The sequence below is a fragment of the Bos grunniens genome, chromosome 5, assembly GCF_055505025.1.
Source record: "Bos grunniens cultivar Pamir isolate PY7600 chromosome 5, Bosgru_T2T1.0, whole genome shotgun sequence".
Lineage (NCBI taxonomy): Eukaryota > Metazoa > Chordata > Mammalia > Artiodactyla > Bovidae > Bos > Bos grunniens.
In genome coordinates this window covers 108,568,427-108,593,310 of record NC_141169.1, presented here as the reverse complement: position 1 = coordinate 108,593,310, position 24,884 = coordinate 108,568,427, and the positions used below count along the sequence as shown (strand labels likewise).

Sequence of the window (24,884 nt, the reverse complement as noted above, 5' to 3'; positions counted from 1 at the left end):
CCTTTTCTACTTTTAAATCTAGTTTTGAAAATGATTATTACATTTAAATTGTGCTAGTATTTGATAAAGTATAAATTCAGTGTTTGCTTCATATAGTCAAATAGTTATAACCTTAATGAGAAAGGAGATCGGGCGATAGTAATGTTATCTTGTCTTTAAAGAGTTAATTTGTACAAAATCTTGGACTTTTCAAAAGACATAGTATTATCATAAAACCAGGAGATTCAGGAAAACTGATTTGAGGCTCTCTGTATGGCATAGGACCTGATCAGTTAGTTTCCAAAAAAAAATTATGCAAAAACAGTGAAATTCATCCTTTCCCACTATGTACACCATAGGAATAAAGGGATAAAAGAAAAATTCTCTTAATTGTAAAACTGTCATCAAGTTAGGAAACTAGTAGCTCAGTGAGAGGAATGTTTTCTCCTTGAAAATTTCTTTGGGCTGAGAATTCTTGTCATGAATTATTTTATCAGTGACATAATATTATAAGAAGGTGAAACTGATAGCTTCTTCAACCCTGATGTTATTTTTTGGTATGTGTAGCTTAATAGTTTATTGTTGTCAAGTTTAAAAAACGCTTCTGAAACTGGTGAAATGTTTCCTTTTTCTGTTGTTTTCATTTTGTTTTCTTCTGCTTTCGTATCCTGTTTCTGACTTGCATTTAGGTGTACAGGACCAATCAGTGTGCTGGCGAGTTTGTGGTGACGTTCCCTCGGGCCTATCACTCTGGGTTTAACCAAGGCTACAACTTCGCCGAGGCTGTGAACTTCTGCACTGCTGACTGGGTCTGTTCTATAGCAAGTGGCTGTTGTACGTCTACTAACACCCCTGGAGATGCATTGTAATTGCTGTGTTTGCTTAGCTGGGAAGGGAGGGTTTATGAGTATTCAGTAGGGATTGGGATGTCTGCTGCGGTTTAGAAAGTTCCAGGTAGTTTTTATTTGGAAGGTTTTGTAGTTCTTCTCATTCGTTACTTTCTCATTTTGTTTGAATTTTAAATGAGCAGTTGATGTTTTCTGAATCTTCTCTGAGAGAACGTAATTCCTCTAGTCTCTGGTTTCTCTGAGCACTTTTTGGATTTTATAAAGGTGACCAGATCTTTTTGGGGAATTAATTGTACCATATCAAATAGCTAGCTCTGATTTTTATTTTAAAATATCCAGTTCTGATTTTTATCTTAAAACATCCCTTTATTATTTTCCTTCTGATAGACAATTAGTTGATTTTATTCTTCCTGCCATTTTATGTTTTCTATATTCTTTTTAAAAAGATTATTTTAAAGGGTAGCCATGATACTGAGATCTCTATGGGCTACACTTTTGTGTAGATGATGTTGCCATTGATTGCTATTTTGCTTGTAAATGAAGTAGATATAAAAAAGTAATTAGTAGTATGTACATCTTATTGGTGGGGGTGTAAAACTGCAAACTTGTAATACACTATTTGACTTTATTTTTCCTTTAGTGAGACTATTCTGTTGTTTTGTCACCTCTCCTGACATTTTGGGGTTTTTTTTTTTTTTTTTTTTTTTTTAGTAATATTGGATCTTATGTTTTCTATGGGCATCTTAGTTTGTTAAACTTCATAATTGGGCTTCCCTGGTGGCTTAGTCACTAAAGAATCTGCCTGCAGTGGAGGAGACCCAGGTTCAGTCCCTGGATTGGGAAGATGCCATGGAGAAGGAAATGGCTCTCCGCTCCAGTTTTCTTGCCTGGAAAATACCATGGACAGAGGAGCCTGGTGGGCTAATTAGTCATATTGTTTCCTTAGCTAATGAATGAAATTGAATAATGAACAATCCTACTTGACCTAGTCATTCTAAACTTCTTACTAATTAGAAAGTAACAAGAGCAAAACAGAGCTTAGGACTTTGTCTTGGACTTGAACTCTATTTCAGAAAACTCAGCTTACATTTATTAAGTGTTTATGATTTACTTGTTCCTTGGCCAGGTAGATATAGTGTGGAAATGCAGGTGATTCAGAGATGAGTTGGAAATGATTCTACCTTTAACATGCTCATTATTACTGCTGTCTAATCTTGGGTAGCTTTTAATTTCTCTGGTCCTAAATTCTTTTTTACCTCCTATGTAAAAAATGCTAAGATTCACTTAGTGATCTCAGACAAGTGAGGTAATATATGTGAAAGCCCTTGATACTCCTTAGGAAAAGAGTGTGATATAATTGAAAAGTAAAAGCAGCTTTATATCTGGAATAAAGTGATGGTACAAATTTTTATAAGCTACAGTGGACAATCAGTTCTATTTTATGTAGCTTCCTTGTGATAATTAAAAACTGCAAATCCTCTGGTTTTATTTTTTTTCTTACTCTTGCTTTAAGGCTGAGAAATGTTTACATATCTGAGAATTAAGAAAGAATTGTATATTGTTGGTGGACAAGATAAATGCTGAACATAAGCTCAACTTTTTTTTTTTCTTAATATATAAGCTCAAAAAAAAGCATAAGCTCAACATGTATTTTCTTGGGAAAGATTGTTTCTTTGAAAGAGTGGGGAAATAGTGCTTGATTCAGAGATAGTACTGTGCTCTGGCGCTCTGATTCCTGTGATTCCCCTCTGCTTCCTCAAAATGGAGGTGAGCTCCAAAAGGTTCTTAGAGGTTGACTTTATTTTTTCTCTGAGGTTACAGTTTTCAGATACAAATAAAAACTTTAGCCATCCAAGTTTTTCCACTTGAGTAAAGGAAAGAAATTGGAGAGAGAGAAAGAGTTTGTGTAGTGTAGCTAGTATCAGTTTTATTTGAAGCGTGTTAGATTTTCAGAAGTTATCTTAGTGTATCTGTTGGCTTATGAAAAGTGATCATTTAGTAATTTATTTCACGTAGGAAAATTAAAGTACATGATTAAAATTAAAGTACATGCAATCTCATGATTGCACTTTGAATTTTTTCTAGGCCAGACTGGTAGTTTTAAAAATAATTTTTAGATAACATCTAAATAGTCCTTATAAAAAATAGTCCATGTGAACTGTTTAGTGCTTTTTCCTTCCCTTCCCTTCCATTTTCCCTCCTTTGTAGTAGCATCTGGTTTTTTTTTGTTTTGTTTTGTGGAAACATCAATGTTGAATACGTCCAATTATACCTTTATAGCTTGATAATTTTTTTCCTTTTCTTGTAAGAGCAGTCCCATGTGACTGGTGTAAAAGAGTTCTGCCTCATTTATGTGTCAAACTCATGCTTGAGGTGCATAACTGTGTAATGAGTGGAAATCAGCTGCTTAGGCTAGAAGCTCAGCATCGTGAATTAGGGGGATTTTCTTTGGGAAGGCCTTTGTGAAATTCTTGCTGGGCGATAAAGTTTTAATATTTACAGTTACCTCTTACATTCAAATGGACGTTCTTGTTCTGTTGTTTATAAGAAAAAAAGGATTTGGGGTAAGCAGTGGTTCTGTTCTGGAATGTGTTATAAGCAAGTACTTTAATTTGAGAATCTTGTCTTTTTTTCAGCTGCCCATTGGACGTCAGTGTGTGAGTCACTACCGCCGTCTGAGGCGCCATTGTGTCTTCTCACATGAGGAGCTCATCTTCAAGATGGCAGCAGATCCAGAATGCTTAGATGTGGGGTTAGCTGCCATGGTGTGCAAGGAGTTGACGCTCCTGACTGAGGAGGAGACACGGTTAAGAGAGTCTGTGATGCAGATGGTGAGTTTGCTGATTATAGTGCTCACGGAATACACTAAAAATTGAACCTATGGTGGAAAGAATCCATTTTCATCTTCAATCCCTCTAGAAGTTGAACACAGAAATTGCTAGTTTGGAGATTTCATACCTTTGTTTCTGCCATTTTGGTTTAAGTTGAAGTTTTAGGAATCTTGATGTCAGCATCTCCAGATTTTTAAAAATGCAGTCCTGTCAGGTAGAATTTATTAGGTATATATTTATTTTTAAAATTGTCCTATGTATAGTGTTTCTTTAGGTGAGAAAGATCAAGTTCTTCTCTCAGCTTTCTAATTAAACAAAAGTTGTGTTTCTGGTGATTGCAGATTGTCCGAGTTAATCGATTTGTCTTTTTCCTCCAATCTAAGTTTTTAGTGAATATAAGAGGCACTGAATAACCCAGTGCTGGGATTTTGAATGCTTCAAATAAACTAAATATCATATTGAAATGGAAACTAAATGAGAAAATATATGTCTTCAGCCTGTCTTAGCCCATTTTCCCTAACCCTCCCTATGTAGCTAGCCTCACTGGGTGTGTACCATGCTCCCTCCTTCTCTGCATAGCCCGCTTTATTTCCCATGATACACGATTCCTTGTGGAATCTTGGTTCCCGGACCAGGGATCGAATCCGTGTTCCCTGTATTGGTAGGCGGATTCTTAACCACCAGATCACTATGGAGGTCCTTTAGTGGAATTCTTTACTGTAAAACTTACCTGATCCTTTAATATGCTGGTGTTTGTTAATTTCCAGTTGGAAGAGGTATGATGCATAGCATTTATCTCCCCCTTAAATTTCCTTGTTTTTTTGTGGAATACCTTCTAGGGTTAGTGGTCCTTAGAGTATGCTTTGGAAAGAGGTGTAGAATTTCTTAAAGCAGCCAGGACTTAGTCAGTTGATGTATTAGCATTCCCTGTTTGCCAGCTGTTAACGTAAGAAACACTTGCAACGCATTTTGGAACCATTTTTGTATTAAAGTAACTTTTAAAGAAAATACGAAGTGCTCTATGAGAAAATGAAAAGATAGAGTTCAGCCAGGAGATATCTAGATAAGAAGAAAATATTGAAGGAATTAGGTTGTGTCTGCCAGTGAATAAACTATTAGATCACTACCTTGTTTAAGTGGAGGAAGAAAAGAAGATTGCTCTCATAGTGGAATTGGCTTGTAAATACTGTGCTCAGGTAAGTAGAAACTGTAAAGGGGACCCCCTTATTTATCAAATGGAAGCCTTTGTAAAATGCACTTCAGGTGCCCTTACTTTCTTAAAGTGGCATACCAAATTTGATAAGCTTTCTTTTTTCCCAGTTTTAATATTTTTTTAAATTAAAGTCTAGTTGATTTACAGTGTTTTAATTTCTGCTGTACAGCCGAGTAATTCAGTCACATATACATTCTTAATGTTCTTTTCCATTATGGTTTATCATAGGATATTGAATATAGTTTTCTGTGATATATATAATGGGGCTTTGTTGTTTATATGCAAAAGATTAGCTTTCTTTTTGATGCCTTGTTGAAATAGATTATACTTTGATTTTCATAGTTTAAGTAATTTTACATCTTTTTATCCTTGCATGTGTTTGTACCTATCAGTGTTATTTTCAGAATACTAAAATTTTTAGTTCAAGGGTATATTGTCCCTGGGGACAGTACTTTTTGATTTATATTTTTCTTATGTTAAATAGAAAACAAAACCACATAAAACATATAGAACTTCATGAATTATTCTGTGGCAACCTTTGTTGTCATCACTATATGGTCAAGAAATAGAAGTTTATCAGCTAGCCAGTATTTTGTAATAATTATAGGGTATAACCTTTCAAAATTGTATATTAAAAAAGGTTTTTAGGGCAAAATATGTTAGAAAAATAATACTAGCAAATAAAAAAGTCTTGGCTTAACTGTGCCCAAAAAAACCCTTATCAACCATCTTCAAAGTACCTCCCAATTACTGCTTCCTTTCCTTCCCTCAACAAATGACATTTAACCTCTTTGTAGTAAGCATTTCTTGCATTTTAAGAAGTTTTTGTCAGTCACATGTGCATTCTTAGATACTAAGGTTTTAGTCTTGCTCATAAAAAGTTAGCAATGTTTTTAGAAAATATTTTGAGGATGTGCCATCGTATCTCCCATGTTTATGTCGTCAGAGTAGAAAAAAAATTAATCACTTTAAGTTCTCTGATGCTTGAAAGACTGGAAAGACTTGATCAGGTGACATCAGTTGTATTTCAGGGTGTCCTGATGTCGGAGGAAGAGGTGTTTGAGCTTGTGCCTGATGATGAGCGACAGTGTTCAGCCTGCAGGACCACCTGTTTCCTCTCTGCTCTCACGTGCTCCTGTAACCCTGAACGGCTCGTGTGTCTCTACCATCCGACTGATCTGTGCCCCTGCCCCATGCAGAAAAAATGTCTTAGGTATCCAGACGTTTCTTGTAAAGCTTCCATTACAGTCTTTTTAAAAATTGTTAATACTCTTGTTCGTAATGCCCTTCCTTGTGTTTGTTCTAGTTACCTCTTACCTGTCCGCCTCCTTTCTTGAAGATCAGCCCATTAAAGTTGGCCCTAAACTTACTGAATAAAATGAGTTGCTTTATCAAGTTGATGTCACACATTCCTTGACTTTCTCTGAATTAAAACTCTGTGAGCTGCTTAGGTTTTTCTCTTTATGTGTACCTGGCCATTGTACTTCCCTTAAGGTGATTCTGTTTCAATGTTAATTTATTTTCAAATTATTGTTGGGTTTTGAAAGTTTTTATTTTTGTATGTGATCTTCTTTTTAGATATCGCTACCCATTGGAGGACCTCCCTTCTCTGCTCTATGGTGTGAAGGTCAGGGCACAGTCCTATGACACGTGGGTCAGTCGTGTTACAGAAGCATTATCCGCCAACTTCAATCACAAGAAAGGTTAAGTTTCTTCCTTTTTTAAGCAGACACTGAAATGGTTTTCACTTTGAAAGAGATCTTGTTTTGTTTCATGTGTTTTTCCTCCATTAAGGAAAAGTCCTAGGCTTCATAAGAGATTTGAGACCAATGGGTTGGTTGACTACCGACTTAATTTCCTGTTTGAGAATCTTTTGTTAAGTGATAAAGTTGATATAAAATGAGATTGCTAACAGCAGATGTATCATATATTTTGGGGAACCGTTGTTACAAGTAGACTCACATTAACAGCTCACTGAGCAATTCTCTGTTCAAGAAAATTAGAGTTACCAAGGGAACATTTCATGCAAAGATGGGCACAATAAAGGACAGAAATGGTATGGGCCTAACAGAAGCAGAAGATATTAAGAGGTGGCAAGAATACATAGAAGAACTATACAAAAAAGATTTTCACGACCCAGGTAATCACAATGGTGTGATCACTTACCTAGAGCCAGACATCCTGGAACATGAAATGAAGTGGGCCTTAGGAAGCATCACTATGAACAAAGCTAGTGGAGTTTTGAAATGGAATTCTAGTTGAGCTATTTCAAATCGTAAAAGATGATGCTGTGGAAGTGCTGCACTCAATATGCCAGCAAATTTGGAAAACTCAGCAGTGGCCACTGGACGTGAAAAGGTCAGGTTTCATTCCAATCCCAAAGAAAGGTAGTGCCAAAGAATGCTCAAACTACCACACAGTTGCACTCATCTCATACGCTAGTAAAGTAATGCTCAATATTCTCCAAGCCAGGCTTCAATAGGACGTGAACTGAGAACTTCCAGATGTTCAACCTGGATTTAGAAAAGGCAGAGGAACCAGAGATCAAATTGCCAACATCCATTGGATCATCAAAAAAGAGAGTTCCAGAAAAACATCTACTTGGCTTAATTGACTGTGTCAAAGCCATTGACTGTGTCGATCACAACAAACTGAGGAAAATTCTTAGAGATGGGAATATCAGACCACCTGACCTGCCTCCTGAGAAATCTGTGTACAGGTCAAGAAGCAACAGTTAAAACTGGATGTGGAACAACAGACTGGTTCCAAATCGGGAAAGGAGTAAGTCAAGGCTGTATATTATCACCCTGCTTATTTAACTTATATGCAGAGTACATCATGAGAAACGCTGGACTGGATAAAGCACAAGCTAGAATCAAGATTGCTGGGAGAAACGTCAATAACCGCAGATATGCAGATGACACCACACTTAAGGCAAAAAGCAAAGAACTAAAGAGCCTCTTGATGAAAGTGAAAAGAGAGTGAAAATGTTGTCTTAAAACTCAGCATTCAGAAAACTAAGATCATGGCATCTGGTACTATCACTTCATGGCAAATAGATGGGAAAACAATGGAAACAGTGACAGACTTTATGCTTTGGGGCTCCAAAATCATTGCAGATAGTGACTGCCGCCATGAAATTAAAAGACGCTTGCTCCTTGGAAGAAAAGCTATGACCAACCTAGACAGCATATTAAAAAGCAAAGACATTACCTTGCCAAAAAGGTCCGTCTAGTCAAGGCTACGATTTTCCAGTAGTCATGTATGGATGTGAGAGTTGGACTATAAAGAAAGCTGAGCACCAAAGAATGATGCTTTTGAACTGTGGTGTTGGAGAAGACTCTTGAGAGTCCCTTGGACTGCAAGGAGATCAAACCAGTCAAGCCTAAAGGAAATCAGTCCTGAATATTCATTGGAAGGACTGATGCTGAAGCTAAAACTCCAGTGCTTTGGCCACGTGATGTGAAGAGCTGACTCATCTGAAAAGACCCTGATGTTGGGAAGGTTGAGGGCAGGAGGAGAAGGGGACAACAGAGGATGAGATGGTTAGATGGCATCACAGACTCAATGGACATGAGTTTGAGTAAACTCCGGGAGTTGATGATGGACAGAGGCCTTGTGTGCTGCAGTCCATGAAGTCGCAAAGAGTCAGACATGACTGAGTGACTGAACTGAACTGAGAAATTCTCAGAATTAGAAACAAGCCACCTGGTATAAGCTTCAGTTGTATTGGCGGGATTTTCACAGCTATGGTGTTTTTGCTAATTGATTGGTGAGTGGCTTTTTATTTTCTCTGGTGATAGTATATGACTCTCTTTTTACAGATTTGATTGAGTTACGAGTAATGCTGGAGGATGCTGAGGACAGGAAGTACCCAGAGAATGATCTCTTTCGAAAACTTAGGGATGCTGTAAAAGAAGCTGAGACGTGTGCTTCTGTGGCTCAGCTGCTTCTGAGCAAAAAGCAGAAACACAGGTAAGGCTGAGAAGAATTCTCTAGTGGTTTTCTGTTTTATTTTGACCAGAGTAATGACAGTCTTAATTGTCTGTGAGGCCATGTTATCCCTCCCCAAGTAATGCCCCAGCTTTGTCTCTTGCTGCTCGCGCTTCTCTTGCTCTGCCTGCACTACCTCCCCTGCTCATCACCCTCACTGTGCTCCCCCTGCCCTTCACCCTCACCATGCTCCCCCTTCCCTTCACCCTCATCGTGCTCCCCCTGCCCTTCACCCTCACCGTGCTCCCCCTGCCCTTCACCCTCACCATGTCCTCTGCTTAGGGCCTGCGTGTTTGCTCTTGGCCCTCCTTGGGGCTGTGTTCCCTGATACCCAGCTGGCTTATTCCCTTGCTTCTTCCAAGTCTTTTTTTAGACATCATATTCTTGGAGAAGCTTTCTCTGACAACCTTGTAAAATTGCAGCCTTTTTATTCTTCTTCCTGCTTTGTTTTTCTCCTGATAGACGAATCTACTTACTCTCTTATCTCCTCCTCCTTTTCCTACCCCACTGGAAGATAATGCTAGAGTAGAATGTGGGATTTTCATCCTTCTCATTGCTGTGCTTTGAAGCATGCCTGGCACACAGTAGGTGTGTAATAGGTGTTTGTAAACAGATGATACTGCAGGCTGAAGGCAGGTGCTAGCAGAGAGTGACCTGGGTGCAGGGGAGGCTGTTAAGGAGCATGGCAGTATATGCCCTGGATTTCCCATAATTCACATGTTTCATTTTCTGTGGCGGTGTTTCATTCTAACACATTCCTTGTGTCTGAATGGTTTTTTCTATAGCAGTTTACATTGGGTTTTTAATTACTTTGTACATTTTTTAATCTTTTGTTTTATGAGAGACCAATCATCAGTCAGGACTCCGCACCTGTCATGGGTCTCTGACCCCCACCTCCCCACCTTGGAGAATCTGGCCAAAGCTTAGAGACCCTTTTCTTAGAAAAGTGTACATACAGACATAATCTGGAGTCAGTTTCACAGGGTTTATTATCTCCTAAGCCGGGTTAAAGGCCTTTGTTCTACATCTTCAGTTTCCTGAGATGGAGGATTTAGTTTTATCAGTGAACTTAACATTTTACTGTGAGAATTTATTAAATGTTTGAGATGTTTAATACTTGTAAGGTTGGAAGAACTGTAATTTAGAGAGTTGAATCATTGAGCCATTAACTGAAGAGCTAAGAATCTCATTTGAAAATGAAATCCCTCAGACACGTGTATTTTGGGATTTCTTGGGTTAGAATTCTGAAGAGACTAGAAGCCCCCTTAATGCTGGACTGACTGAATTTTCTTACTTATGTCTCAACATTGTCTGACACCAGGCAGAGCCCAGATGGTGGGAGGACGCGGACCAAACTGACCGTGGAAGAGCTGAAGGCCTTTGTCCAGCAGCTCTTCAGTCTTCCATGTGTCATCAGCCAAGCTCGACAAGTAAAGGTGGAGTATCACGTTCTCTCTGGGGTAAAGCGAATAGTGTGTCTTGCTTCGTTTTTTTGTTCTGTATGTTTCTTTTCTCAAATAAGTGCTGCTGTTTAAGGTTTTTCAGTAGGTAGTAAGAACTCGCTTGGTTTCATTCTTAGTCTTTAATTCCTCCTTTAAAATTCTGGAACTAAGGCTAGTTTAGAAATATTTTTTTTCTCTGTTACTTTTAGGCCAGAACCTCCATTTAACGTAGATGTAATTGAAATGCAGAAAACTAGTTAAAGGAATCAATGTATCAGTTAATTACTAGCCCATGAAGTTTTGAAAATGCAGGGCTCTGAAATTACCAGGGCCATCATGGCTTAATGAATATGTAAAATCTCAGAAGTGTCTTTCAGACACATTAATCTGGATAGTTAACTTCTGGTAAGTTGTGGTGTCTTTCTGTGATTTGGCCAGGGCTGGGTAACTAAAATGGTATTTATCAAGGTTATCGACAGTGAAATCAACGTCAGTTGTATTGTCTGAACCCCGTGCCATAGGAGTGTTCTGATTATTGACCATGCTTTCCTTCCTGAGAGATTTTCTTTTCTAAACATCTGACACCACACTGTGGTTATCTCAGATTCATAATTCACAGTTCCTTCCTCTTTAGGGAAGCTGTTCGTTTTCTCCTCAGCTTGGCTTCTGGGTTTGGAGTATATTGGGAGTCTTGGCCCTTTCTTCTCGAGGTCCTGATCTCTTCTTGGTGACATTAAATATCACCTGTATCCAGTTGATGCCCAGCTCTGACTCTTTCTTCTTTTCTGTAGACTCGTCCATCCAGTTGCAGCCACTCCATTTGCCTGTGGTGGGCTGAAAGGCATTTTAGATGAGATGAATCAAAATCCTTAATTGCCTTATTCCCTTATATATCACATTCAGTTTCAAAACTAGTGCTGCTGTTATATTGCCTCTAAAATGTCTCCCAGAGTCGACTGCTAGTCATCATCTCCGTCACTTAAATTATGCCCGAAACCGTGGGACTCTGCCCCTTAGATAACTGCAGCAGCTCCTTAACTGGTCTGTCTTCTTTTGCTCTTGTTCTGACCGCTCACTTCTCACGCAGTAACCAGAGTGATCATGTGAAACAGAAACCAGGTCACGTCACCTCCCCGTGGTTAGGATCCTCGTGGCTCCCCAGAGCCGTCAGTGAATGCGAAGTGATGGGCACTAATCTGCATGGTCCTGTGTAATCGGACCTCTGCTCATTCCTTAACCACGTTTCTCCTCTGTCCACTTTGCTCTCCATCATCCACTTTGGGCCAAGACACAAGCTCATTCCTCTTTAAAAGCTTTTGCAGTTACTATTTGCCCTTCCTGAGCTAGTCTTCCTCCTGTACCTCCTCACTGTGGTTTTGGTTGTGACCATCATTGTGAAGTAATATGCTCCCCCGTGCCACCTCATCACCTCTGATCACTTTTGTATTGAATTGCCCTATTTTACTTTCATAGCACTGAAAACTAACTGAAGCATTATATTCATGTCTTCAGTGTCTGGCCACTTACATTAAAACATGTGTTCCTTGAGGACAAGGATGTTGTATTTTTTGTTTAATGCTGTGTGCCTAGACTAGTGCCTGCATCTAACTCAGTAGTCATGAAATATTTTTGAGTGACCAGTTCAGTTGCTTAGTCACGTCTGACTCTTTACGACCCCATGGACGGCAGCACGCCAGGCCTCCCTGTCCATCACCAACTCCCAGGGTTTACTCAAACTCATGTCCATTGAGTCGGTGACGCCATCCAACCATCTCATCCTCTGTCGTCCCCTTTTCCTCCCGCCTTCAGTCTTTCCTAGCATCAGGGTCTTTTCAAATGCGTCAGCTCTTCGCATCATGTGGCCAAAGTATTGGAGTTTCTGCTTCAACATCAGTCCTTCTAATGAATATTCAGGACTGATTTCCTTTAGGATGGACTGGTTGGATCTGCTTGCAGTCCAAGGAACTCTGAAGAGTCTTCTCCAACACCACAGTTCAAAAGCATCAATTCTTTCTTTATAGTCCAACTCTCACATTCGTATATGACTACTGGAAAAACCGTAGCCTTGACTAGACGGACCTTTGTTGGCAAAGTAATGTCTCTGCTGTTTAATATACTCTCTAGGTTGGTCATAACTTTCCTTCCAAGGAGTAAGCGTCTTTCAATCTCATGGCTGCAGTCACTGTCTGCAGTGATCTTGGGGCCTAAAAAAATAAAGTGACTTAATCATATTGAAAAGGGGTGTGTAAGTAATTACAGAGAAGCTTATTTATGTCTTTATCATATGTCTGTTTGGTGCTATGATGGTGAGATTATTAAATGGTCTAGAATTTGGTAGTTTGCCAGAACCATATGTATTCCATAGTCATTTTGTATCTCCTAAGTTTTTTCTTTATTCCTTTGACCTTTTCAGAATTTGCTTGATGACGTGGAGGAGTTTCATGAGCGTGCTCAGGAGGCCATGATGGACGAGACCCCAGACTCGTCCAAACTCCAGATGCTGATCGATATGGGCTCCAGTCTGTATGTGGAGCTCCCGGAGTTAGCTCGACTAAAGCAAGAGCTGCAGCAAGCTCGCTGGTTGGATGAAGTAAGACTGACGCTGTCGGACCCTCAGCAGGTCACCTTGGATGTCATGAAGAAGTTGATAGACTCTGGGGTCGGCTTGGCACCCCACCATGCTGTGGAGAAAGCGATGGCCGAGCTTCAGGAGCTCCTCACAGTCTCTGAGCGATGGGAAGAGAAGGCCAAGGTCTGCCTACAGGCAAGGTGAACACACATCTATTGGTGACTGTCCCCTCTTTAAGATGTAGGTTAGAAAGTAGAGAGGGAGGAGGAATATAAAGGTCTGTTGAGTTGAATGTCTTGTGCCTTCCCCAAGTGGTCACTAGGTTACCAAGTGGGTCTGCATATGGACAGTTTCAAATCTTGTGAGCACACTGTGTGCAGTCCTTTGTTAAGTACTTTAGTAAGTGATACAAAGTAGTGTTTTGTTTACAGCCTCACCATTACTGCTACTCTAGTTACGAAGCTCTGCTGCAGTATGTTGTTAACTGAGAGGAACAGAAAAATGCTAGAATCAGAGGGGGAAAGGTCATTGTAGCTTGGATGGTTAGAAGAGACGCTTGAGAGAAAGAGGAGATCTTAAGTCAAGCCTTGAAGAATGAGTGGGATTGAAATGGGAGGGGAGGTAAGAGAAATGTCCTAAGATCAGCTTAAGGAATGTGTCAGTGTGTGCCCAGGTGACAGAAGCTGAGCGGTGGTTATTTTACCCCAGCAGGGGATTCACATGGGGAAGTAGAGGGAAATGAGAGGCAGGCAGGAGAATGGGAGGCATTAGCATCGGCACCCAATAGACTTGCGAGATTAAAGTCAGGCATCCGTCAGTTTGACTTCCATGTTCTGTATGAAAGTATTTTTTCACCAAAGATTAATATTAATATAATTTCCTTTGTGAGGATGAGGAAATTGGGATGCTTACAGAGATCACATAGTTGTTAAATAATACAGCTCAAATTTAAAGCCTTTTCTACTTCATTCCAAAGTTTCCATGTGTTTAATTACTTGGCCAGTCACTTATTTTGGATTCATTTGATAGGAAAGTCTGTTCTAAAATTGGCCAACATAGTGGGGAGACACAGATGAAGAAGTGAATGAAAAGTGAAAGTGTTAGTCATTCACTCCTGTCCGACTCTTTGCGATCCCATGGACTGTATGTAGCCTGCCAGGCTTTGTCCATGGGATTCTCCAGGCAAGCATTACTGGAGTGGGTTGCCATTTCCTTCTCCAGGAGATCTTCCCAGAGTTTCAACAAATTAGTGTCATGAAGAAAATGAAGTTGGTAGAGAGGACTGATGGAGTCAGTTTTCCAGCTCCTGTCAAAGCTCTTCTGAAATGTATCATTAACATTCTGCATCCTGAGCGCTGGTTAGCTGCCGACTGCTCCTTTCTGGATCTCTTCCTCCTGGTTTTGGCCTCTCTCTCCCCCTTTTAGAGTGCTTTCCCCAGGATTCTGGCCTAGGCCACTTCTCTGCTCACTTTGTACCCTTCCTTGGAAATTTCATCTCACTTCTTGTCTCCATTTACCATCTTTGTGCAGACTAACTCCAAACCCTCATCTAGAACACAAGTTTGTTTTTTTACCTGTAGCTATCATCTGGTTGTTAAATAATTCCAGAGGATGTCCTGTAGGTGCCTCAGACTCCCCGTATTCAAAATAACCTTCATCCACTGCTTCCCGTGTTCTCTTCCTTTGTTTCTATTTTCTTTGAATTAAACCCTCTTTCACTCATTTGAACAAGCCAGAACTCTGGAAATTAGTGTTGGCCCTGCCCTCCCATTTCCTTCCCCTCAGACTCAGCTCCTGAGTCCTGCTGATGCTGTTTCTTTGGTGTTTTTCTCTTTGATTCTTTTTCTTTGGGCTGTTGTTACAGCTGGCTTAGCACACAGCACCAGGTTCTGTCTATAATCTCACCCCTCTGTCATCCATTCTTCACAGTGAAATTAGTATTTTCCTAAAGTGCAGAAGTGACAGTTTGACTTCCCTGCTTAAAGCCCACCACTGTTTCCCAATCCCCTTGGAGTGAAGTTCAGACTTCCTCAACCTGACTTTTTGTAATCTAGCCCCTTGCTTAAGTACCTACCGTGACCCCTTGCTCTTCTTTTTCTTGTGTTCTATGTTCCAGACATAATGACCTCCCCTCCCCACACCAGCCCTGGGGTACACGTTTCCCCTCTGTCCACCTACGTTGGTGCACCTCCACCACCCTTCCCCTGGCCTGGTCCTGGTGTTCCTGACTAGTTCCTATTCAGAAAGGAGAAGCCAGCTTAGAGGTCACTTCTAGGAAGCCTTCCTTACTGCCAAGTCAACCAAGTCCCCCTACTGTATATTCTGACAGCATCTTCCTTTTCCTTTATTATTGCATTTATGGTGTATTGTAACATTTTATTGATAATTCCCTCCCCCAAGATTAAAAGGTTTTATGAAGGCAAGGACTATATCATCTTGTCCATTAATCGTCCCAAGGACATAGCCCAGTGCTTGGCACATAATAGGGATCATGGGTACTCAAACTGTTCCCACTCTCAGTAGTTTCCCATTGCTCACAGTTTCCCATTGCTCACATAGACCTTAATTCACAGCCCTGCTGCTGCTACTGCTAAGTCACTTCAGTTTTGTCCGACTCTGTGCAACCCCATAGACGGCAGCCCACCAGGCTCCCCCATCCCTGGGATTCTCCAGGCAAGAACACTGGAGTGGGTTGCCATTTCCTTCTCCAATGCGTGAAAGTGAAGTCGCTCAGTCTTGTCCGACTCTTAGCGACCCCATGGACTGCAGTCTACTAGGCTCCTCCACCCATGGGATTTTCCAGGCAAGAGTACTGGAGTGGGGTGCCATTGCCTTCTCCAAATTCACAGCCCTGAAGACCTCTTAATCTGCATCTTTCTTTTCTGCCAGATTCCCCTCCTTCTTGCTGTTACTCCCACCCCGCCTCCCGTTCTCACTATCCCTCATCTAAACTTGTTTTAACAACTTCAGGTTTTCTCCACATCTTTGTTCATTAAATTCCTGATGTTTTTCCTTTAATCCTTCACACGACCAAATCACACTTCTTATTTAAGGCCTAGTTCAGAACCCTTCTCAACTCTCCCAGGTCAGATTAATCACTCTTTCCCTAGTAGTGAACCCATAGTCATTTGTTCTTAGTTCCCAGTACAAGTATATTTCTTAGGATAAGGTTTGTATTTTGGTCGTCTTTGTGTAGTGAGGTGTTAGTGCTTATAGTTAAATGTCAACATCAGTGGACTTGTAGACCACTGCTTCCTACACTGCTGTCTCTTATGCATCTCTGACAGTTTCAGATCCTGTGGAAACTGATATAGAGGTAGTTTAGTGTAGGAAAAAGCACAGGATCTGACACTGATTCCGAGTCAGTGCTTCATGTGTGCCATTTACTGCATTAAATGACTTTGAGGAAGTAATTGATCTTGAGTTAAACTTACCTGTAAAATGGAAATGAAGGTAGTAGCTGTTTGCCTCTCTCATAGGCTTATGGTGAGAATTAAGTGAAGTCACATGTATGAAAGTTCTTTTACATGTTGTACAAGTGTTATTTAAGTGTTGGTAGTAGAAAATCCCATGGACGGAGGAGCCTGGTAGGCTGCAGTCCGTGGGGTCGCTGGGGGTCGGACACGACTGAGCGACTTCCCTTTCACTTTTCATTTTCATGCATTGGAGAAGGAAATGGCAACCCACTCCAGTGTTCTTGCCTGGAGAATCCCAGGGACAGCGGAGCATGGTGGGCTGCCATCTTTGGGGTCGCACGGGGTCACACAGAGTCGGACACGACTGAAGTGACAGCAGCAGCAGTAGTTTGACTTATCCTCATGCGTCCTCCCTGTTTTTATGTTTATCAAGGCCTCGGCACAGTGTGGCGAGTTTAGAAAGCATCGTGAATGAAGCTAAGAGCATTCCAGCCTTTCTGCCCAATGTATTGTCCCTGAAAGAAGCCTTACAGAAGGCCCGAGAATGGACAACTAAAGTGGAAGCTATTCAGGTAAAGAACCTCTTGAGTTGTCTACCATTCAGGGAATGCTATCTCACACCTGAATCCTTGAAGCCTTTAATTCTGTACTGAAGTGATTGTGTACTTGAAATTCACTTGTTCTTTTATCTCATTTTTATTTTTAAACATGTATTACCTATTTAAACATTACTTGTTTCTGTTGACTTCTTGCTGTGAGAGATGACAGAATTAGCCATTTAATTAATGCCTAGCAGTAGGGAGTTTATTTCCTGCTGTATTTGACTCTCTTGCCATGTACATGAGTTACTTTTTTAAAATGGAAGTATAGTTAATTTACAGTGTTGTGCTTATTTTAAGGTTACAGCAAAGTGGTTCAGTTTTTTATGTATATATATATATAATCTTTTTCAGATTCTTTTCTATTATAGGTTGCTACAAGATAGAGTATAGTTCCCTGTGCTATACAGTAGGCCCTTGTTAACCTATTTTATATATATAGTGTATACTTTAAAAAAAATTATTTATTGTTTGCTGTCATGGGTCTTTGTTGCTTTGCGGGGGGCTTTCTCTAGTTGCAGCAAGCGGGGGCTACTCTTTGTTGCTGTGCTTGGGCTTCTCTTTGCAGTGGCTTCGCTTGTTGCAGAGCAAGGACTCTAGGGTGTGTGCACTCAGTAGTTGTAGTTGTGGTGCACGGGCATGTGGAATCCTCCCAGACAAGGGATTGAACCCATGTCCCCTGCATTGGCAGGCAGATTCTTAACCCACTACGCTACCAGGAAAGTACAGGAGTGGGTATATGTTAATCCCAAACTCCTAATTTAGCCCCCGCCCCACTGTCCTCTAATTACTTTTGAAACAAGTAGCAGGAAAAGAAAATGAAACTGACATTTACTGTACCCCACAATACTCTTGGGACTCATCTGGATGTTTGGGAGTAGGAATGGGAGAGAAGGGTGTAAAGATACAACCCCGGACCTCAAAGTGGCGTATTCTAGTTGAAAAGACATGTATTACACATACATAACTCAAAACAGTGAATTAAATACTGGAGATGAAAGTATGCTTTAATACATAAGGTTCCTTCTGAGTTACGGAGATCATTCACTGCAGCGTTTACAGTGGTGAGTACGTTGTAGGACTGGACTGAAAGAGAAAGGAAACCAGCTCTCCCACTAAACAGCTGCTGCCCTTAGAGGAGGTGTCATGGTCTAATGACTTCTGTTTTGCTTTCTTTTCAGTTGAGTTTTTCTGGGACCTGCTTAGTTGCTACTCTCTCTGTTCTGTGTTTTAAAATTACTTGTTTTCATCAGGACTCCCCTCTGTTTGTTTCATCTTTGACCAGTTTCAGGCAGTTATCAGATGACTGATAATCTTTAGTTGGCTGTTTATGATTGAAGAACTGAGCTGGCAAGTAGAGGTAGCTGCTGTGGTTTTCCAAGGACTGTTTCTCACCAAGCTCTTCCCTTTGGTGGGAGGATGGACTTGGGGGCTCTGAAAAAGTGGACATTTTCTGCTGTCCTTCAGGGTACACAGGCTGGGAGAGGCTGTGTCCTGGCCTAGCCAGAAGGTGTTCTGTATGTCTGCTTGGAGAGTTGTACCGTCTGAGGGATCACTCTGGATTGTCGTCTGTGGGCCGCCAACCTGATACTCTGATGTTCTTGCCAGGACCCTGGGATGGATTACTGACTAACTCTTCCATTTCCTGTGATGACTTAATTATTTTAACGTCAGTAAATTAAAAGCACTCTTGAGTTTAAACTGATTATTTTCATTAAGTGGAAATACTGACACGTTGTTACTTAGTAGAATATCCACTCTTGTCTGTAAATGAAGGAGGTTGTCAGATACTGCTCTATAGTAGTTGGAAAAATTTTAAAAGACTTTGAAACAGGCAGAAGAGACTACGATGTCCTTTCAGTGGAGTAGTGGATGTTGTTTAGCGAACCACCCGGGTTTATTTGATTTTCGGAGTATGTGCCTTAGACTTTGTTCTACCATGCTCATTACAACTCTGTCAGTTATTTAAAAATGATAGTAATGTGACTGAATTAGTCTGTAGGAAAACAGTTAAATTTGTGAGGAACAAATGATTCTCCACACTGTAGAAAAGGTGATTCCACAGACCTGGATGATATTAAATGCCTGTTTCCATCTATTAGCAAATTCCTTTCCTCATTCCTGACTTCCATGGTGGCTCAGATGGTAAAGGTCAGCCTACAATGCGGGAGACCTGGGTTTGATCCCTGGGTTGGGACCCACTCCAGTATTCTTGCCTGGAAAATCTCATGGATGGGGGAGCCTGGTAGCCTACAGTCCATGGGGTCGCAAAGAGTTGGACACAACTGAACGACTTCACTTTTACTTTTCCTCATTCCTTTTTTTTTTTTTTGAAAAGCACTTAACATTTAATGAATTTCCCAGCATGTGGCTTCAAGCCACCAGGACACAAGCCCGACCTACACCCTTAATCTTCTCCTCAGCTCTTCTGCTGAAGAATTTGGCCTTCACGATGACAGGCTGCTTTGGGAGCTTTCCTTTCCCCAGAACTTTGTAGTAACCTGATCGCACCACATCAATGATAGGAGCAGCTCCTGTCTTGTTCTTGGCAGCATTTACTCGTGTCTGCTCACTAACCAAGGTCCACAATTTATCAAGGTAGACAGTCGGGCAGAAACTCTGGTTCCTCTTTAAGTGGTAATGCCTCATACCAACTTTCCCAAAGTATCCTGGGTGATATTTGTCGAAGTTGATCCTGTGATGATGCATGCCACCAGCATTACCTCGGCCTCCCGGGTGTTTCCGGTGTTTGCCGATGTGGCCGTGGCCGTGGCTCATGTGGCCCCTAAGTTTCCGGGTCTTCCTTAGTCTGGATGGCATGTCGGCGGCCTAGACGAAAGAGCTACTTTTCCTCATTCCTAATTGCATTTATATGTTTGTTTTTAGATTGTCCTTTGAACTAGTTTTTACATCTTACTGGATCCCTTGTTAATTCATTTCAAAAAACCTTTGACAACATGAATTTATACAAACATTTTTTAAAGGACATTGGAAGACTGTTAAGAGATACAGTTAGGTTTAATGACTAATAGTTAATGGAAAAGGTTAGCACTAAACTCTTTATAAGATTTACTAATAGTGTATTGCCAGACTCCATGAGAGATCAAAGATTATGTAAGGCTGTACTTCTGTTTCCCAGAGTGGCAGTAATTATGCTTACTTGGAGCAGCTGGAGAGCTTATCTGCTAAAGGCCGCCCTATCCCCGTGCGTCTTGATGCGCTGCCCCAGGTGGAGTCTCAAGTGGCAGCAGCTCGGGCCTGGAGAGAACGGACAGGGAGGACCTTTCTCAAGAAGAATTCCAGCCACACGCTGCTACAGGTGAGGAGTGGTTTGTTTTCATGTGCGTGCCCTTCAGTGCCCTCCCCAGAAGTAGGTGACCCATTACCTAAGGTGAGGGTGGTTGTCAGTTTATCTGGTCGTGGTTATACAAGTTCATTGCCACTGGGTGGTATCAGATGTTGGCTAGTAATCTGGAACCCTGAACAGACTTTCTTCCAGTTCACCTTACACTGTGTCAGCCTGCATCTTATCTCTGTTGTTATCATGGACTCTTAGCACCAAAAGATCTTATTATTCTCAGAAGCACAAATTAAAAATTTTTTTTTTTAACCTGGAAGTACAGTTGATTTACATACAATGTTGTGTTAGTTTCTCATGTACAGCAGAGTGGTTCAGTTATACATATATATTTTCTTTTTCAGATTATTTTCCATTATAGGTATTACAAGGTATTGAATATAGTTCCGTGTGCTATACAGTAGGGCCTTGTTTATCTGTTTTTTATATAGGTATTATATATCTGTTAGCCACGAACTTCTAATTTATTCCTCCCCCCACCTTTTCCCTTTGGTAACCATGTTTGTTTTCTATGTCTGTGAAGCTGCTTCTGTTTTGTTAATAAGTTGGTATGTATTTCTTTTTTTAGATTCCATGTGTAAGTGATATATGATATTTGTTGTTCCGACTTCACTTAGTATAATCATTTCTTGGTCCATCTATATTGCTGCAAATGGCATTATTTCATTATTTTTTTGCAGTTGAGTAGTATTGCATGGTATATATGCACCACATCTGTATCCATTCCTCTTGTCAGTGGACACTTAGGTTGCTTCCATGTCTTGGTTGTTGTAAATAGTGAGAAGCACAAATTTAAATGCTCATTACCCTTTTCATGTTGAACAGTTAGAACATACTTAAGAGCATAGACGTTGGAATAAGATTGTTTCATGTTTGAGGACGGATTCCTGGTGTTGATGCTGTGTCTGTGGGCAACTTGTTGCCTTTCTGAACCTGTTCCCCTTGTTTGTGGAGATAATACCACCTACTTCAGAGGCTTGTTGGAAAGTTTGAGTTCGATAATGCATGTGAAGTTTGTAAGAATGTGTCTGGGACATGTGAGTGGTCAATAAATGGTTACGTTTATTTTCAGTTTTGAGATTTTTTTAAAACCAGAGCTCAGTGTTTGGTTTTATTTTTGTAGGTGCTTAGTCCCCGGACTGACATTGGTATTTATGGGAGTGGAAAAAATAGAAGGAAAAAAGTAAAAGAGCTGATAGAAAAAGAAAAAGAAAAGGATCTGGACCTTGAGCCTCTGAGTGACCTGGAGGAAGGACTGGAGGAAACCAGAGACGCAGCCACAGTGGTGAGAGTTAGAGTGCTTCTTAAATTTGCTTGGTGAATGCAGCGTTCTGTGAAGCAGTCACTGTTTTATGTTCCTAACTTTTTATTTTTGTATAGTTTATCTTTGACTTCATGGTTGTACATATTTCACACCTTTTTAATATTTGAAGTCAAAGTATATAAAAACTGTTCTCTCTCCCTAAAATTGCCCTTTCCATATCCTTCTTTATTGTTGTTTTAATAGTTGTCCAGTAGTCCATCAAATTGTCCATAATTTACTGAACACATTTCTGATACTGAGCATTTTTGTTGTTACTCGGTGTTCAGTATTATGGATAATAGCAAAGTGGACTTAGCCTTTTCCTTTTTCAGATTGTATTCCTACACTTGACTCTTAGTAATGGGATTACCAGGCTAAGATTTTAGAGTGTTTAATGGTGCTTAATGCTATTGTGCTCTTCAAAGGAGTGGTACCAGCTGACTGACTGACGCAGCTGCTGTTTGCAGTCTTTGCCTCTCTCGGTAGCATTCAGTAATATAGTGAGTATGCAAAAAAGTGTTTGTAGATAATTAAAATTATGGGTTTTATTGTAGAGTAGGAGGGATATGTTATGATTACAAGGAGCCTGAGGAAGTAGAAAATAAAAATGAGCTTGGGCAATATGTAATAGTGGGGAAGCGCATTCACTAAGTGACTTCACATGGCCGTTCCTGCCTGCAAATGATCCTGTTTGAGGCTGATGGAAATAATTTCTTGTTAGCCTACCTAGTGAGTCAGTCTTGCCAGACAAATAGCACTGAAATTGCCTCAAAATAGTTTCAAAGCTAACAGAGTTTAAAAAGAAGATGCCCTGATAATATTCATGATAATTAAGTTTTGTTTTTATATATATATATTTTTTTAATGAGTTACATAAAACCTTACTATAATTAGTCATCAGCCTTTTTTACTCTTCTCCATAAGCTGGAAATTCCAAGAAAGAAATAAAATGGATTTGTATTGGGCTTCCCCCAGAGAATGAATTAGAAGGAGGTAGGGAGTCAGTACCGATGAAATGTTTATCTTGTGCCAGGTGCCAAGTTAGGCACTGTCGTATGTTATCTTATTTAATCCTTAAAACAGCAAAGTGAAGTTACTAATATTCTCATTTTTTGGAAAACTGAGATTCAGAAAACCTGGGTCAGGAGTCTTGTTATGTATAAGAGCCCGGCCTGATACCAGGGTGGCTTGATTTCAAGGCATACCATCTTTCTCCTGCCCCTTATGAAAGAATTAACTACTCGACTGCTGGACATTGTTATATATGACGGCAGTTTGCTTATGTCACAGATGAGTATTTGCATAGAAACTGTCGGGCTGCCCCAAATTTTAGGAAAACGATGGTTTTTTTTTTTTTTTTAAGGACAGTGCTTGGGACTTCCCTGGTGGTCCAGTGGTTAAGATTCTGTGCTTCCAGTGGAGGTGCTGTGGGTTCAATCCCTTGTTGGGGAACTAAGATCCCACATACTACAAGGTGTGGCCAAAAAAAAAAAGACAGTGCTTTGTCAACATGAGTCTGCAGTGTGGAGATGGTCCCTATGCTTGAAGATTTTGTATTTTGGGAACATTTTGCAGTGACTCCCTTCAGTTAAATGTTTGTCGTACGCAGGTGGCAGTTTTCAAAGAGCGGGAGCAGAAGGAACTGGAAGCCATGCATTCCCTCAGGGCAGCCAACCTCGCCAAGATGAGCATGGTGGACCGCATAGAGGATGTCAAGTTTTGCATTTGCCGCAAGACAGCGAGTGGGTTTATGCTCCAATGTGAGCTCTGCAAAGACTGGTTTCACAACAGCTGTGTTCCTCTTCCTAAATCGAGTTCCCAGAAGAAGGGGTCTAGCTGGCAGGCTAAGGAAGTAAAATTCCTTTGTCCTCTCTGCATGCGGTCTCGAAGGCCTCGGCTGGAGACGATCCTGTCCCTCCTGGTGTCCCTTCAGAAGTTGCCGGTGCGGCTGCCTGAGGGGGAGGCCCTTCAGTGTTTGACAGAACGTGCTATGAGCTGGCAGGACAGGGCCCGGCAAGCCCTGGCCACAGACGAACTGTCTTCTGCCCTGGCCAAGCTGTCCGTGTTGAGCCAGCGGATGGTGGAGCAGGCAGCTCGGGAGAAAACTGAAAAGATCATTAGTGCAGAACTCCAGAAAGCTGCAGCCAACCCAGACTTGCAGGCAAGTTGAGAATTTTGTTTTTTCTTTTTTTTCCTATTTCATGGGGCAATATCTGTCAGTGTGTAAGCAGTAAATCAAATCTCCCACCAGTATTAGGAAAATAACAGTAAGTTGCTTCATTACAATTTGATGGACTCAGGCATGCATTAACACTCGTGTGTATTTAGGGCCTCTCTTCATCTCTGGGTTGCTCGTTGTTTAGGGACACTTGCCTAGTTTCCAGCCGTCTGCTTTCAATCGGGTGGCGAGCAGTGTGTCTTCTTCCCCTCGACAAACGGCGGACTATGACGATGAGGAGACAGATTCTGATGAAGACATTCGGGAGACCTATGGCTATGATATGAAGGTAATTACAGGGATGGGCTGGGGGGATTGATCATTTGATCACTGGGTTTGTTTAAAAAGCTGTTGAACACTGATGTTTAAGGCCTGAAAGTGGGAGAGAAAGCTAGTCGTTATATCTATCCTGAGTTTATGGTGATGGCATTTTTTCTATGCTCTAAAAAAACACAGATTGGTGAAGCTACATTTTTTAATAAAGGATGGTATGTTTTTAAAAAGCCTGTATGTATTTTCCTGAGAGGGGCTGGAAGAATTATATGTTTAAGTTACTGAAAGATTTCATGGCTGATTGCAGCATTCTTTGCTTTGGATTGTTTAAGTCTGTATAGTTAGGTTTTAAGAATCCCGTTCTAGCTGTGCTTTGGGTCTTTTTCTCTGATCTCTCATCTGGTTGGTGCTGGATAGAATGTCATATTCAGGGATGCGTTATACTTGGGCCCATGACTTGAATTTGTGGAGTTATAGTCACGTAACAAAGGGTTTGCCCTCAGTATGATTGTTCTGATCGTGACAGCACACTGGGGTGAAGGGGCGGTTTTGGCAAGGTTCTGTGTTGGGTCTTCTTGGCCTTTTATTGTTGTTTTGTGTCAGGCCTAAGACGTTCATCTTTTGTCAAGTAATACCGTGATCTGGACAGATACCCTGCCAGCTCACAATGAATCCGTTGATGTGTTTTGTATTCTTCTTTGTGGAGATAATGTTCAGCGTCTGTGCTTATAACCAGGGAATTCATAGTCTGGTGTGTGAAAAAATTAGGGTGCATCCTTTTCCTTTGTCTTTTCAGCATGTCTGTCAGGTAGGTAAGCTCATTGTTAGGGTTAGGGTTAGAG

General features: G+C 40.8%; 1 protein-coding gene and 1 pseudogene across 3 annotated transcripts in view; one reads left to right on the top strand and one right to left on the bottom strand.

Moving 5' to 3' along the window:
* Positions 1-24,884, top strand: part of KDM5A (lysine demethylase 5A) — a 65,385-nt gene that overhangs the window by 22,614 nt on the left and 17,887 nt on the right. For both annotated transcript variants that reach the window (XM_086402460.1, XM_086402459.1), the window contains 12 exons: positions 669-788; positions 3,464-3,658; positions 5,903-6,084; positions 6,450-6,574; positions 8,696-8,846; positions 10,186-10,300; positions 12,720-13,075; positions 16,725-16,863; positions 20,030-20,209; positions 21,372-21,533; positions 23,161-23,712; positions 23,915-24,058. In XM_086402460.1, the coding sequence (XP_086258586.1) occupies positions 669-788; positions 3,464-3,658; positions 5,903-6,084; positions 6,450-6,574; positions 8,696-8,846; positions 10,186-10,300; positions 12,720-13,075; positions 16,725-16,863; positions 20,030-20,209; positions 21,372-21,533; positions 23,161-23,712; positions 23,915-24,058 (2,421 nt within the window). The remainder of the gene's footprint in view (positions 1-668; positions 789-3,463; positions 3,659-5,902; positions 6,085-6,449; positions 6,575-8,695; positions 8,847-10,185; positions 10,301-12,719; positions 13,076-16,724; positions 16,864-20,029; positions 20,210-21,371; positions 21,534-23,160; positions 23,713-23,914; positions 24,059-24,884) is intronic.
* On the bottom strand, positions 19,209-19,732 carry LOC147372975 (large ribosomal subunit protein uL15 pseudogene; annotated as a pseudogene). Its single transcript, XR_015164420.1, has one exon. The product of XR_015164420.1 is annotated as a large ribosomal subunit protein uL15 pseudogene (transcript).